Source organism: Myotis myotis, unplaced genomic scaffold (genome assembly GCF_014108235.1).
Source record: "Myotis myotis isolate mMyoMyo1 unplaced genomic scaffold, mMyoMyo1.p scaffold_m19_p_4, whole genome shotgun sequence".
In the NCBI taxonomy this organism is placed as follows: Eukaryota; Metazoa; Chordata; class Mammalia; order Chiroptera; family Vespertilionidae; genus Myotis; species Myotis myotis.
In genome coordinates this window covers 48,109,216-48,123,863 of record NW_023416346.1, presented here as the reverse complement: position 1 = coordinate 48,123,863, position 14,648 = coordinate 48,109,216, and the positions used below count along the sequence as shown (strand labels likewise).

Below are 14,648 nucleotides of genomic sequence, written 5' to 3'. Positions count from 1 at the left end.
ATTTCACTGTGAATAAAACCCTCATGTACTAGTAGATTACACTTTAGAGCAGCAGTTCTCAACCTGTGGGTCGTGGCCCCTTTGGGGGTCGAACGACCCTTTCACAGGGGTCGCCTAAGACCATTGGAAAACACATATATAATTACATATTGTTTTTGTGATTAATCACTATGCTTTAATTATGTTCAGTTTGTAACAATGAAATTGGGGGTCACGACAACATGAGGAACTGTATTAAAGGGTCACGGCATTAAGAAGGTTGAGAACCACTGCTTTAGAGGGTCCTAGAGTATTTTAAATGATTCCTTTTTTGTAGCTTTAGAGATGGAAATAGAGGAGGTAACATTTTTCATTCCCTTTTCTCCCTGCCCCCACAATGACCCCCCAACCTACCCAATCCCAGCAACACTGTCTTACCTCCCACGAACTGTGCTGCTCCCATGCAACGTCCCATCATTCTGGAGATAAGCTCCTCCATGCAGCAGCCCAGGACTGCAGTCATGGCCACCAGGAGCAGGAGAGCACAGCCAACACCTGTCACCACTGTGCACATCTGCCAGGCAAGGCTTGGGATGGCACTGAAGCTGGCATAGCGCCCACATTCTTCCACCATGATCAGACTGTGCCCCTCTCCCCGCACAGGGTAGTTGCACCTCCGGAATGTGCTGAATGACACTGGCTTCCCCAGCTGGGATCCAAAGAGCCAGTATGGCAGGAAGTAACTGGTAGAACTGGCCATAGCGGTAACAAGGGACAGGAAGGCCCAGAGGGTCCCCACCAGTGTCAGGCTGCTCCTCATGGTCCCAGGTTTCTCTGCGGGTATGGGGAGATGAGTTAGTTTTGGGTCACAGAATCAAATACAGAAAGTTATCATGTAGGCTCCATCAGTCTATTTTTCATCTGGCTGGCCAGTCCTATGGCTCATTTATGTGTCACTTGGCTCTTGCTTTTGGATAAAATTATTCTCTCGAGGACCATTTGGGTCCTTATGGGCTTCTGCTTTCCAGCACTTTTTCCATCATTCCTTCCTTCCACCTGATTTAGAGTTCTGTGGTCTCTAGGCTACAATGAAAAAAGACATAGAACTGAATTAGTGACTTTTCTGCCAATTCAAATGCAGCCTGATCTGACATCTTTTAGCTCTTGACATCCAGCATGAAACGAGTGGCCAGAGGGGAGCCTAAATGAAACCCAGGCTTCCCCAAGAGACTCCAGCTTCCAGTTGAATGACCTTTCTGGCTTGGAAGCCTGAAAGGCGGTGATATCTCAAGAGGGTCAGAAACCAAGTTGTTTTTAGTGAGAGAAGGACGAAGGAAAACAACTCACAGAGCCTGCTCTTAATACAAGGGAGAAGAGGGAAGAAAAGCTCACCATGGAGTTGCAGGATGTGTCCACTTGATCTAGGTAGAATGTCCAATAGTGCGATTATGTTGGCTTTTCACAAGGATGCATCAGCCAGGTTGAAATGGGTAGAATAAAATAAAGGATGCCTAATCACACACTCTATGCTTATCACTGAGTAATACCATTCAGTCATTTTGTCCCAAAATCAAAATGTGAGGCAACTTTCTAACCATTGAGGGCTGTTTAACTCTAGACTGATTATAAGAAAAGCTACCTCTTCCTTTCCTTAATATAACCAAGGAAGCTTCTCATCTTTTATCAGGTGTCCCCTGCCCTGCAGCAAGAAGATGTAGTTACAGGGACCTTTCAAGGTGTCTTTGGAACAACTTATCTCAGATCCAAGGTGCTAAGAGTCTTTTTAGATCTAATCTCCTCAGCCCAGCTCACAAATGGCTTTCACAGACCCATCTGTCAAACATCAACCACTTTCCTCCCAATTCCATTAATCTGTCATTGCTTACTGGCCTGTTTCTCAATTAGGGCAGCCAGAGACCACACTAGATCTTGATGACAGCACTGTGAATGTCTCCATCAGGTAAATGGTGGAGTATGTTTCAGAAGTTCCTCCATGTTTCATCATTACTGGTTAAAGTTAGAGGTGGTGGAAGAGGGGTTCAAGGGTGGAAGACCCAAGGCAAGAAAAGTATAGGAACTGGCCTACGGGTCCAATCTGTGACAGTGAGGAGCAAGCAGCAATTGTACTCAGGGTCTCAGGACTGTTCCCAGTCATAATTTCAACTACCATCATATAGTGCCTGACACAGAGTAGGCACTCCAAGTAATGTTTATTTAATGAAACTCATTTCATAAAAGCATCCAATTTCCAGTTTGGCTGGGACCTTAATGAATCACCTAATTCAACCTTCTTGTTTTACATATGAAGGATTATGGCCCAGTAAAGGGGGAAATGATTTCTCCCAGGTCACAGAGTAAGTAGGCAAGCAATAACGCCAGAATAAGAAACCTGATCTGCAAATTTCTGGGCCAGTACTTTTCTACACACACACACACACCCCCATCACTTACAGATGGAATCACAGAAAGGAAGTGATTTACCCAAGGGTAAAGGGCTAGTGAGATACACAGGCCAGACCACAGCCCAGTTATTTGAGTCTTAGTATAATGTTCTATTTTCACTCCACTGCAATTCCTCTCCTGATACATGTGTGTTGTGTGCTATGTGTTTTGTGCTGCAAGGGAACAGAGATCATAAATTGCAGGTGCTTAGTTTGGAATGTTAGGGCTTGGGAAGAAAGTGCCCTGAGCTGGGCCCCTGGGAATAAGGCTTTGTGCCTGAGAATGGGGGAGGGGGGACACAGGGAATGAGAGAAAGATGTGATGAGGGATGGAAAGTCAACAGGAGGAGAAGTGAAACTCGTTATGAGTAATTACTGCTAGAAAGCAAGTATGCTTGGCCACAATGAGGTCATGCCTCTGCTTGTTATAGTAGAGTTGGTAAGATTATGAAAAATGCAAGCAGCCCTCTGCTGTGGACTCACTTCCTGGTGAAAAAGCCCAGGCCAGAGAATGAGAGGAAACAAGCTGATAAACATCTGCGGCTGCATCATCACAGTCCCTTCCAAGTCCATTATTTCATTCGCTCTGTCCAACAATCTCCTTAGGTTGGTAAGAAAGGTATTAACCCCAATTTACAAATGATCAAATTGAGGATCAGAAAGCTAAGAAACCTTCCTCCATATTCTCTCTCATGACCCCAAAAGTATTACAATTAAACGCTTCTATGATCTCTCATACAGAATGTCAAGAAAAAAAAATGCTTAAGGGTGGGAAAAAATTAGAGGGGAAGACAGAGATGGTAAGAAATAGGAAGGCCACTCTCTCTAAGCAGTGTATAAAGCAACAGAACAAGAACATAAGTTGTTTCAAGCTCAGAAATTGTAGTCAGAACTAACCACGTATGTCCTCCATGACTGTCATCACCTGAAGACCAAAAGTCCCAGTATGACAACCAATAGAAGGGCAGAGAACTCAAGGAAGAGAAAGGAACTATATCAGTGAGTAGTACTTATACTATACTAGAAATAAAAGGAGGGGTTCTGACATAAGCTTATGTCATCTGTGACAAATCAAGCTGTTTAAAAGACTACAATACTATTGATACTTTATGGTATAAAGAAGATGCACACACACACACATATATACAATGAAATATTATTCAGCAGTAAAAAAAAGAAGGAAATCTTGCCATTTGCAACAACATGCACAGACCTTGAGGGTATTATGCTAAGTGAAGTAAGTCAGACAGAGAAAGACAAATACTATATGATTTTACTTATAAAGGGTGTCCCAAAATTCACGCAAGAAATAATTTTGATAGAAAACACAGGTTTATAATTAAAAATTGTACATTTTTTAATTGATTCATAAAGTATACAGTATAGGGCAGTGATGGCGAACCTCTGACACGCGTCTCAGAGGTGACATGTGAACTCATTTTTTTGGTTGATTTTTCTTTGTTAAATGGCATTTAAATATGTAAAATAAATATCAAAAATATAAGTCTTTGTTTTACTATGGTTGCAAATATCAAAAAATTTCTATATGTGACACAGCACCAGAGTTAAGTTAGGGTTTTTCAAAATGCTGACACACCGAGCTCAAAAGGTTCACCATCACTGGTATAAGGTTATGTATGGAATAGCATATCAGGTAAATGGATTATCATGTCATGATAGCAAGCACCATTAACTGTTATTGCTTCAGCAGCTGCATTTTCAAAGAAGAATGGTCCGATGATGCCTCCAGCCCAAAATCCACACCAAACAGTGACACGTTGTGGATGCAGTTGTTTCTCAACAATCACTCATGGATTTTCTGAACCCCAAATGAGACAATTTTGTCGATTAATCAAGCCATCAAGATGAAAATGAGCCTCATCGCTGAAGATGATTTTGTTTGAAAAATCAGCATTCACTTGTTGTTGTTCCATAATCCATTTGCGTATGTCCCAGCAAAGCCATGGAGGCCATTTACCCGATATCCTATTCCATACATAACCCTATACTGTATACTTTATGAATCAATAAAAAATTTACAATTTTTAATTATAAACCTGTGTTTTCTATCAAAATTACTTCTTGTGTGAATTTTGGGACACCCTTTATGTACTTGAAAAATGAAAAAGCAAACCAAGACAGAACCAGACTCATAGATATAGAGAAAAAAGCGATGGTTGCCACATGAGTGGGGGTGGGAAGATGGGTGAAATAGGTGAATGGAAATAAGAAGTACAAATTTCAGTTATAAAATAAGTCATGAGGATGCAATGTACAGCATAGTTAATATAGTCAATAATATCACAATAAGTGTGTACAGTGACAGATGGTTACTAGACATATTGTGGTGATTACTTTATAAGACATATAAATGTAGAGTCACTATGTTGTACACCTGAAACTAATATCATATTGTATATCAAAATACTTTAATAAAAATATTAGAACACTACCAACCACTGTCACCATAAGTTTATTTTTTAAATGGTATTTTAAACCAAGATTTGGGAAGGCAGGATCACAAAATTCAGTTTAAATTAAATATATTTAGTTTTAGAAAAACTTATTGGCTCTCAAAATTTAAATTAAGTATGTTCAACATTAGGAAAAACTCATTGTCCTTATTTCATTTAGGACTAGGATGACCAACCATTCCAGTTTGCCTGGGACTAAGGAGTTTCCTGGGATATGGGACTTTCAGTGATAAAACTAGGAATGTCCCAAACTTGGATGTCCCTCTAGGACTAGAGGGGTGGTGAACCAGCACCGCCCAGGGATAGCACGTTGAAAATCACTGTCACACTTGATTTGCCAATGTTCTCTCTGCAGGATACAAGCAATACTAGTAAGAGTTAAAAGTGATCACAGAATTAAACAATGGAGGGATAAAGCCTATATATTTTGAATGTAAACCTTTGTGAATCATAGACTTGACCTTATGCAGTCAAGAAAGAGATCTCAGAGATCCAATGGCTCAGTGTTTTCTGAACACAAAATAAGCCCCAGCCCAGCTTCTTCTATGGCTGGATAGAGAAGCAACGGGCTGTGTGGAGTCTGTGCATGCTCATTGATACCTGTGTCAGATAGAAAAGTGCATTCAAGTAAATGCTTTTAGTTTCTGCATAATCTGCAATGGAGTAACTTCCCTTTGTCCCTCCAAAGCAAGCCAAGTTTATTCACAGGAACTAGCTAAGTCTTTGCTCTCACATAAATAAAAATCATCCTGGCTGGTGTTGCTCAGTGGCTAGAGCCTTGGCCTATGCACTGAAGGGTCTCAGGTTTGATTCCCAGTCAGGAGCATGTACTGGGTTGCAGATTCTATCTCAGGCCCCAGTTGGGGTGCATGGGGGAGGCAACCAATTGATCTGTCTCTCTCACATCAGTGTTTCTCTGTCTCTCTCTATCTCCCTTCCACCCTCCTTACCACTCTCTCTAAAAATCAATGGGGAAAATATCCCAGGAGAGGATTAACCAAAAAAATAATTTAAAAAATCACAAATAATTATATGCTTCTTTTTTTTTTAATATATTTTATTGATTTTTTACAGAGAGGAAGGGAGAGGGATAGAGAGTTAGAAACATCGATGGTAGAGAAACATCGATCAGCTGCCTCCTGCACACCCCCTACTGGGGATGTGCCCGCAACCAAGGTACATGCCCTTGACTGGAATCGAACCCGGGACCCTTCAGTCCGCAGGCTGGCGCTCTATCCACTGAGCCAAACTGATTAGGGCATATATGCTTCTTTATATCTTTACTAGTAGCCCGGTGCACAAAATTCGTGCACTGGGGTATGGGGGTGGGGGGAGGAAAGGGGCTCCTCAGTCTGGCCTTCACCCTCTCCAATCTGAGACCCCTCAGGGAATGTCCAACTACCTGTTTGTGCCCACACTTTTAACAGATAACAGCTCCATTGTTGTTTCTTTCTTATGCTTAAAACCATTGGAATTAGTAGGTATTCAAAGTGTGTATACATTTTGGGGGGACACCCTGTATATCTCTAGTCAGTGGTAAAAGAAACCAACAGCAGATTTGGAGCCCCAAGACAGGGAACCTCGCTCACTCCCCACATGTCTCCCCACTTCACTTTCCACCTTTGTGGGCAGCAGGAGAATCAACCTTTTCTCTCATTAATTCGGAAAAGCACGTCCTGTCACCCGCTGCCCGGCAGGAGTGCACTAGGCCCCAAGCAAGCGAGGCTCAGTCAGGGCAGCCTTCGCTCATGGGTGCTGGCACCCAAAGTGCACATTCCTCCTCTACAGTCGCCCGACTATCCCACTGTTTCACTGAGAGGATGGAATTCCTCTCCGCCTCTGGGTTCTTGATCTTGAACGCTGACCGAAGGCACCTCAGCGAGGGCCGCCCGTGCCTACCAGGTGTGTCTGTCTGCACCTGCTCCTGCTTCAGCACCTGCATTAACCCCCCAGAGGTGATCTCGTAGCTGCACTGGCCTCCGTGGGAACAGGGCATCACCACTCCGCCCTCTCACTGTCATCTCACAGACGCCCACCCTCAGCACCCAGAACACCCAGACACTCTCCAAAGGACATGAGCGCATCAGAGGGGATGTGTGTACATCCTGTGGGGGTGTTAGGCATGCCGGGTTGATGGAAGTGCAGTGGAGAGGCGGGGAGAACTTGTGCACGCCTTGGTTTGCAACTGTTGCAGGCACAGGAGGGTGACAGTGTGCTGAGGGATATTTGCATGCCAGGGGGATGTGCACACTGGAGGCCTCTGGCTTTGCAGATCCGCAAACCCCCGTAGTGCGGCCAGGAGGACGTCAGTCTGGCCTGCCACAGTGGCTGTCCCTGCGATCCTGCACCTTCTGGGCCAGGAGGTGGATCTTGCGCAGCCATTCCTGGGCGCTGATGGCCTGCAGGCGCTACTTCAGCTCAGCCTGCAGGCTCTGCTTGGCACACTCACAGCTGTCACCACTGCCATGTGGGGAGTACAGGCCGCCCTCCACCGGCCTGCCTCCCCTGTCCAGAGGCTCTCTGCGCTGCTCACCTGCCCAGAGTGACTGGGGCTGGGCGGAAGCCAGGCATCCTGCCCTGCCCAACCCCGGCCTATCCACCCCTGTGCGAGCTGCCGCCCCGCCAGGAAGGGTCACGGATCCGGGTCCCAGGACTGCGGACAGTCTCAAGCGCTGCCCCGCGCCCAGCAGGCTCACAGATCCATGTCTTGGTCCCGTGGACAGCCTCAAGCACTGCCCCCCACCCGGCAGGGTCACAGATCCGTGTCTTGGTCCCGTGGACAGCCTCAAGCACTGCCCCCCACCCGGCAGGGTCACAGATCTGTGTCTTGGTCCCATTGACAGCCTCAAGCACTGCCCCCCGGCCGGCAGGGTCACAGATCCGGGTCCCGGGACCGCAGACAGCCTCAAGTGCTGCCCCCCACCCACCAGGACATGGATCCGGGTCTGGACCACGGACAGCCTCAAGCACTGCCCCCCACCTGGCAGAGTCACAGATCCAGGTTCGGGACAACGGACAGCCTCCCGTGGTGCCCCCCGCCTGCCAGGTCACGGATCCGGGTCCGGACCGTGGACAGCCTCAAGCACTGCCCCCACCCACCAGGTCATGGATCCAGGTCCCAGACCGTGGACAGCCTCAAGCACTGCTCCCCACCCAGCAGGGTCACAGATCCGGTCCCGGACCGCAGACAGCCTTGCCCACTACTGCCTGCCTTCAGTATGCAAATTAGCCGCCATCTTGTTGTTTCAGGGTGGGGGTCCCCACTGGGGTGCCTGGCCAGTCTGGGTGAGGGGCTGAGGGCTGTTTTCAGGCTGGCAGGCAACTGAGGCTCCCAACCTCTCCTTTTTTTCTTTTTCTTTTTTTATTCTGGGATTTATTTACCTTCTATGGCTGTCACTGGAGCTGAGAGCCGGCTTTATCTGTGAGACCCAGCTGCAGCTCTGAGGCCTCAGCTGCTGAAAGCAGGTATCTGCATTTGTTCTATAATTGTAACACTGTTGCAATCCTGCTGGCTGAAGCCCGGCTGGCTGAAAGCAGGTTTCTGGGGAATGTTTAGCTTCTATATTTGCAACAATGTTTCTTAGAGTTGCAGCTCAGAGGCTGGCAGCGGCAGGCAGGGAACCTTGGCTTCCTCCGTCACTGGAGCAAGCAAGCCTCCTATTCACTTCAGCTGCCTGGCTGCCGGCCGCCATCTTGGTTGGCAGTTAATTTGCATATATCCTGCCGATTAGCCAATGGGAAGGGTGTCGGGGTTATGGTCAATTTGCATGTTTCTCTTTTATTAGATAGGATTCTTCTTGTATATTTCATATATGCAATAGCTTTGTTTCCATGTCCTAGAATGTCTAGCTACACTGGATTTCAGAAATCAAGAATTCACAATGTGGTTATACTAATTGGCCCAGTAACAAGGTATTAATAGATTTGTTATTGACCCTCTTTCTTTGGTGTTATATGGCCCCTCATATATTAGTTTGTTCATCACCTAAATGGCTTACATGCCTGTTTCTGAGAGTGGTTATATGAGAAGCAGTGAGAGTGGCCAGAAAGTTGTAACAACCAGGGTGAAAGCACAAAATCTGTTCTGAATTTACTATTCTTACTAAAGACTACTGTTCACTACTTTGGAGATATGGTAGTTATTCTAACACAGATCATGGGTAGAGATCACTTCAAACTATGAGTCAGGAAACCCACCTAACCTGTTTATGTCAAATGGTTGCTTTTAAAGAACTCTAAAGAAAAAGACTACATTTTTTTTCTCAGAAGCTTAACAATTCTCGCTGTCAAGAATTATTTATGTCTCATTTTAAACATTTTCTGCTGAAATTTATGACAATTCCTTTGGTCAGGTCCTCAGAGGGAATGGAGAACAGGTTGGCCACTGTCCTCCAGATGAGAGCCCTTCATCAACTATGATTGCTGTAGCTTACTGTTGGCACTTTTCCCCAAAAGTGAGTATTCTAGCTCTCCCTGCGGTGACTCATTGCCCAGTCTTTAATCATTTGTTCTTACCTCTGCACTCTTGTGTGTACCTACTCACTGTGGGCACTTATTTAGCATCAGTAAAACTGGAGGCATTGCTCTTATATTTTTCTTGGTGGAGAAAAAAAACGAACCAAATCATTCCTCTACCTAGCCTCCTCCCCAGTCCCCACAGAAGACTAAAAATCCTTTTGTTCCCACTTGAGCTTGCCATACAACTTCTGAGTTAAAGAAAGCAATACCTTACCAAGGGCCCAGGCAAAACAGCCAGCAAATTAATGACCAGAACATGAAGTGGTCAGAAAGGGAGTCTCTGATATGCAGCTGCTGAGGAAAACATGGCTGTAAGACTGCTGGTTCAGACTGGTCTGCAAGGAGCTGCTTTGTTGTCACTGATTTTGGCAAAGAAATATGAACAGGCCTTTCTACTCACGCCCCCAGATAGTATGCATTGCCTACGTGCCAACCCTGTTACAAATACTCAGTGTTGAGACTTCCCTAGGAAATGAGCAAGATAAACAGGCATACGTTTCCAGTGCACAAATAGAGTCCTGTTCCAGAAAAATGTCTTTGCCCAATGTGCCTCCTTGTGTCAAGTTGGGTATATAAGTAGCCTGTTTCAGACACAACCTCAAACGGGATCTATTTCTACTTCCCAATAATTTCTCCCTTCACTTACTGCCACCAGAGTCCCTTGGAAGTTTCTCCTTCTCTGTGTATCTTCACAAAGAGAGTTGCCTCAGGTTCTGCTATGCCTGAAATCATATCATGATGTAGCTACACCAAAGGCTTTATTTCCAATTTGTATATCCACAACTTGAAGAACACTTCACTTTTTTCAAGCTTTTTTGGGGTATAATTGCTATATGAAAAATATGTACATATTTAAAATATACATCTCAATGAGTTTAGACATATGCCTATATCTATAAAACCATGAACACAATTAAGGCTCTAAACATATTCATAACTTTCAAAAAGTCCTGTGTGTGTGTGTGTGTGTGTGTGTGTATTAAGAGCACTTAACATAAGATCTATCCTCTTAAATTATTTTAAAGTACACAACACTGTATTATTAACTATAGACACAAAGTTGAACAGAAGATCTCTAAAATTTATTCAATGGCCTAACTAAAACTTTGCACCCATTGAGCAACAATTCCTCATTTTCCCCTCCACCAAACCCCTGGAAACCACTATTCTACTATTCTCTGCTTAAGAAGACCTCACTTTTAATTTAAGCCTTATCTTTCAAATTCCTCAGCTTTCATACTTGCTATCCTCTTTCTAAGCTTTCTCCTTCTTTTTCATTTTTTCCTAGGGTATAAAGACTAGCAAAACTAACTGTGTTGGACTTGTTTATTTATTTATTTTCATATTTTCATCCTGAGGTGGGGATGATCACAAGCAGTTAAGGCATTAGAAGACAAGAAGTGAGAGAGTAAATAGAGAGAGAGGACCATCGAGTCATTGACAACCTAGAAGGTCAATTGCAAACAATCAAGTTGGCCATGCAGAGATGAAGAGTCCATAACAACAATGGAATACTACGCTTCAGAAAAAAGAAGCAATTCTTACCATTTGCAACAGCATGGATAGAACTGGAGAGCATTATGCTAAGTGAAATAAGCCAGTCAGAGAAAGATAAATATGACATGATCTCACTCATTTATGGAATACAATAAACAACATAAACTGATGAACAAAAACAGATCCAGATCCAGAGAAGCATCAATCAGACCATCAAACCTTAAAGGGAAGGTAGGGGAGGGTGGGGGTAAGAGGGAGAGTTCAACTAAAGGACTTGTATGCATGCATATAAGTCTAACCAATGGACACAGACAACAGGGGGGTGAGGGCAGAGTGGGGGGTGGGGGGTAATGAGGGGATAAAGACACATATATAATACCTTAATAAATAAAGAAAAACACACACAAAATTTAATGAAAGCATTTGACAATTTTACTTTAAAAAAACACAGAAAAAAAAAAAAACCTTCAGCTTGGCCAGCATGGCTCAGTGGTTGAGCGTCAACCTATGAACCAGGAGGTTATGGTTTGATTCCTGGTCAGGGCACATGCCTGGGTTTCTGGCTGGCTCCCCAGTGGTGGGTGTGCAGGAGGTAGCCAATCAATGATTCTCTCTCATCACTGATGTTTCTATCTCTCTCTCCCTCTCCCTTCCTCTCTAAACACAACAAAAATATTTTTTTTAAATAAGATCCTCCATATCAGGCCCTGAGCTATTCTCTTGCTCTAGAGTCTGAGGTTAGAAAAGTAGGGATTAGAATGATGTCTCTAAATTTCATATGACCTTCTCCCTTCCATGAAAAAAAAATGCTGTTCATTGAGCTTCTGCTTTGGAAAGTAGGGTGTCAATTGGAGATCTTCGTAGTTATTACTCTGGATTGACAGGTACCACTATCTTCAGTGCTTAATTGATTGGCTAGGGGTGTCATACCCTATACAAGTTAGAAACTATTCCTGCAGGCCTACTTTGGCAAGACATTGTTAAGCACTATCAGCAATGAGCTAACTGGTAAACCATCTACTCACTTGTTTAAGCTCTAGCCCCAGCTCTGCTATTGTTGGCCCAGTAGTCCCTCTAACCATGGCCTCAACTGGGAATAAAATGCCATCACAGTTAACCACCTCCATTCAGTGAACCTGGACAGTGTAGGAAGAAGGTGAGCTAAATGCTTCTCTGACCACTTCAGCAGACATGAGAGGCAGCATGGCATATTGACTGTTTCTCAGAATGGGGCTCTAGACCCTCTGCACCAGAATCACTTTGAATGCTTATTCAAAATGCAGAGTATTACATTCCTTCTCATATTCACTAAATTAGAACTTATGGGATTTGCATTTTTTTAATCCTCAATCGATTCTGATGGGAACTAATGATTGAGAAATACTGTTTTAGTGGAAAAGAGCCAAGAGTTTGGAATCAGATCTGGTAGAGTCTTGAGGTCTGTCCCTTATAGGTTCTATGAACTTGAGAGGATCACTTAAAACCTCTGAGGTTCAATTTCCTCTATAAAATGAGATAATAGAATGTAAAGTTAGAGTGAAGTAATATCTGTGGTCAACCTAACACTAGGATAGCTGTCAATTCTCCCCCTACCAGAGAATACTCCATTTCCCATAAGTATCAGAGAAGACTTGAGGTCATCTAAGAAGTAGAACATCACTCCCCTCCCCCTCTGTTTCCCCAAACACTCTAAGTAATTTCTCCTCACTCCTAGTCTTCGTTCTGCTTTCAGTTTTTCACCACAAAATGGAAACACTTGGCCCAGTGTTCTTTCAAGAACGGATTTATAGTTAAACTATCTCAGGTTTTCTGGAAGTCATCATGCTTGGCACATAGTTAAGAACTCACAAATATTTACTGAGTGAATGCATTCTTTTATTTCTAGCCTCAACTGATTTCAACATCTGCATTTCAGTTTAACGCCATTACCCCATTTCAGTCTCATAGCCCCAGTTTAGGCAAGTCTAAGAGATCAACCCCAGCACATCAGCAAACCAGATCCGCTTTTACTTCCACAGACAAGTCAGAACAAAATCCCTCTGTCCACTCCCAGAGACATGCACTTCCTCTCCTCAAGTTACCAATTCTTCTGGGGAAACCAACTAGCATTTAACCCTTAGGTCCTCAAACCACGTCAGTATGAAATAGGAACCCAGCCCTGATTCCGTTTAGCCTCTGTGCAAACAACAAACTACGTGGAAGCAAAAATGTACCAGGCTGCCTTTGGGAAGAAACAGCTTCTCTGAGCTGTGAGATGAAAGGACGGGAAGCCTGGGAAAGGAAGGGGAGGAGGAGGCTGAGCAAGGGGAGAGCAAAGCAGTTTTTATCCAGCTGTTTCAATTGCATTTGGCCCAAGCTGCAAATTTACCTTCTGGCCACAAAGGCTGATTGACTTGTTTCCTCTCTTCAAACTCAGATCTGAGAAACAACTTCTCCTTACAGCTTGTCAGAAGGGGATGGGAATCCCAGCTGCTCTTTGCAGGGTTGCCTGAAAACCCTGCTTTACCTTTGGGAGAGAGGGGCGGAGTCCAACCTAATGGGAATTAACTCCAAACACGCTGGAGGCTTCAATCCAGCCTGAGACATGCAGGCGCTTGATTTGGCTTAACAGGCAATAAGTCCCCCCACCCCCATGCTCACAGCTGCCAAGTCAGCTGTGTGTGTGTACGTGTGTGTGTGTGTGTGTGTGTGTGTGTGTGTGTGTGTGTGCGCGCGCGCCCGTGTGTACAGGAGTGTCCACATAACTGTCTCACTTCTGCATCTGCTGCCCGAATGCCTGCTGAGGAATAGTGGTTCTCGCTAACTTTCCCCCAAAGCCCTAAACTATCTCCACTATACATATTGGGTAGCAGATATATGTGCATGGAAAAGACTCAGAAAACACGTGCCTGAACTGAGTAAAACAGAATAACCTCTTTTCCCAAAATAATTTCCACTGTCTAATGGGTAAGGCACTCCAACAGAGAAATTTATGGCTCCAAAATGTAACAAGTTCACATTTAAGAAACCAAAAATCACACACTGAGAAGGCTTAATAATACATTTTTTAAAAAATAGCAGTACTGCCAAAAGGCAGTGTCTAACTTATCCCAAAACATCAATAACTGCTTTAGTGCTTGGGAAAGGAGCTGAGAGGTCTAAAGATTAATGAAGCTTGCCTGACACTCTGCTCCAACGTAATTTCATCTCTCCCACCTATGAATGTCTCTGACACTCCATATTTATTTTGGGAAACTTATCACTTTCTACCTTATACTAGTATTCGTGTGTGTGTGTGTGTGGGGGGGGGAATCAGGTGCATTTTGTTTGTTTGTTCGTTTGTTTGTTTGTTCGTTTGCATATGTGTCTCATTTCCTGGATACCTTGTGAACAGATAACTTTGCATAACAAAATGAGTTGGAAGGATGAAGGGCAACTAGGTTAACTTAAAACAGTTTTTTGGGGGGAGTGAGAGAGGACTCCTTAAGTGGAATGTCAGACTTTTGACAGTGTAATCTCCTGAGATAACTTTATAATTTCTCAGTTGGTGTACCCTTAAGAATCACTGCTTCAGATATAGGGCTATGTAAAGAGAAATGCCAAACCCTCTCTCAATAAAAATAAGTCAATATTAGAGGAAACCAAGATTGTGGCATAGGTAAATAGCTGAAATTGCTGCCTTGCACAACCACTTCAAAAATACAACTAAAAGACAAAACGGACATCACCCAGAACCACAGGAAGGCTGGCTGAGTGGAAA

General features: G+C 44.0%; 1 protein-coding gene across 2 annotated transcripts in view; it reads right to left on the bottom strand.

Annotated features, from left to right (window-relative positions):
• The window catches only part of LHFPL1 (LHFPL tetraspan subfamily member 1), a 70,820-nt gene extending 57,378 nt beyond the window's left edge, over positions 1–13,442 (bottom strand). The window contains exons 1-2 of one of the 2 annotated variants that reach the window (XM_036303946.1): positions 13,278–13,442; positions 418–813 (exon numbers count right to left, since the gene is read on the bottom strand). In XM_036303946.1, coding sequence (XP_036159839.1) covers positions 418–799 — 382 coding nt within the window. In that variant the 5' untranslated portion in view covers positions 800–813; positions 13,278–13,442. Of the gene's footprint in view, positions 1–417; positions 1,063–13,277 lie in introns of both variants that reach the window. The other variant, XM_036303945.1, reaches the window with a different exon arrangement.
• Positions 13,443–14,648: the final 1,206 nt, after the last annotated feature.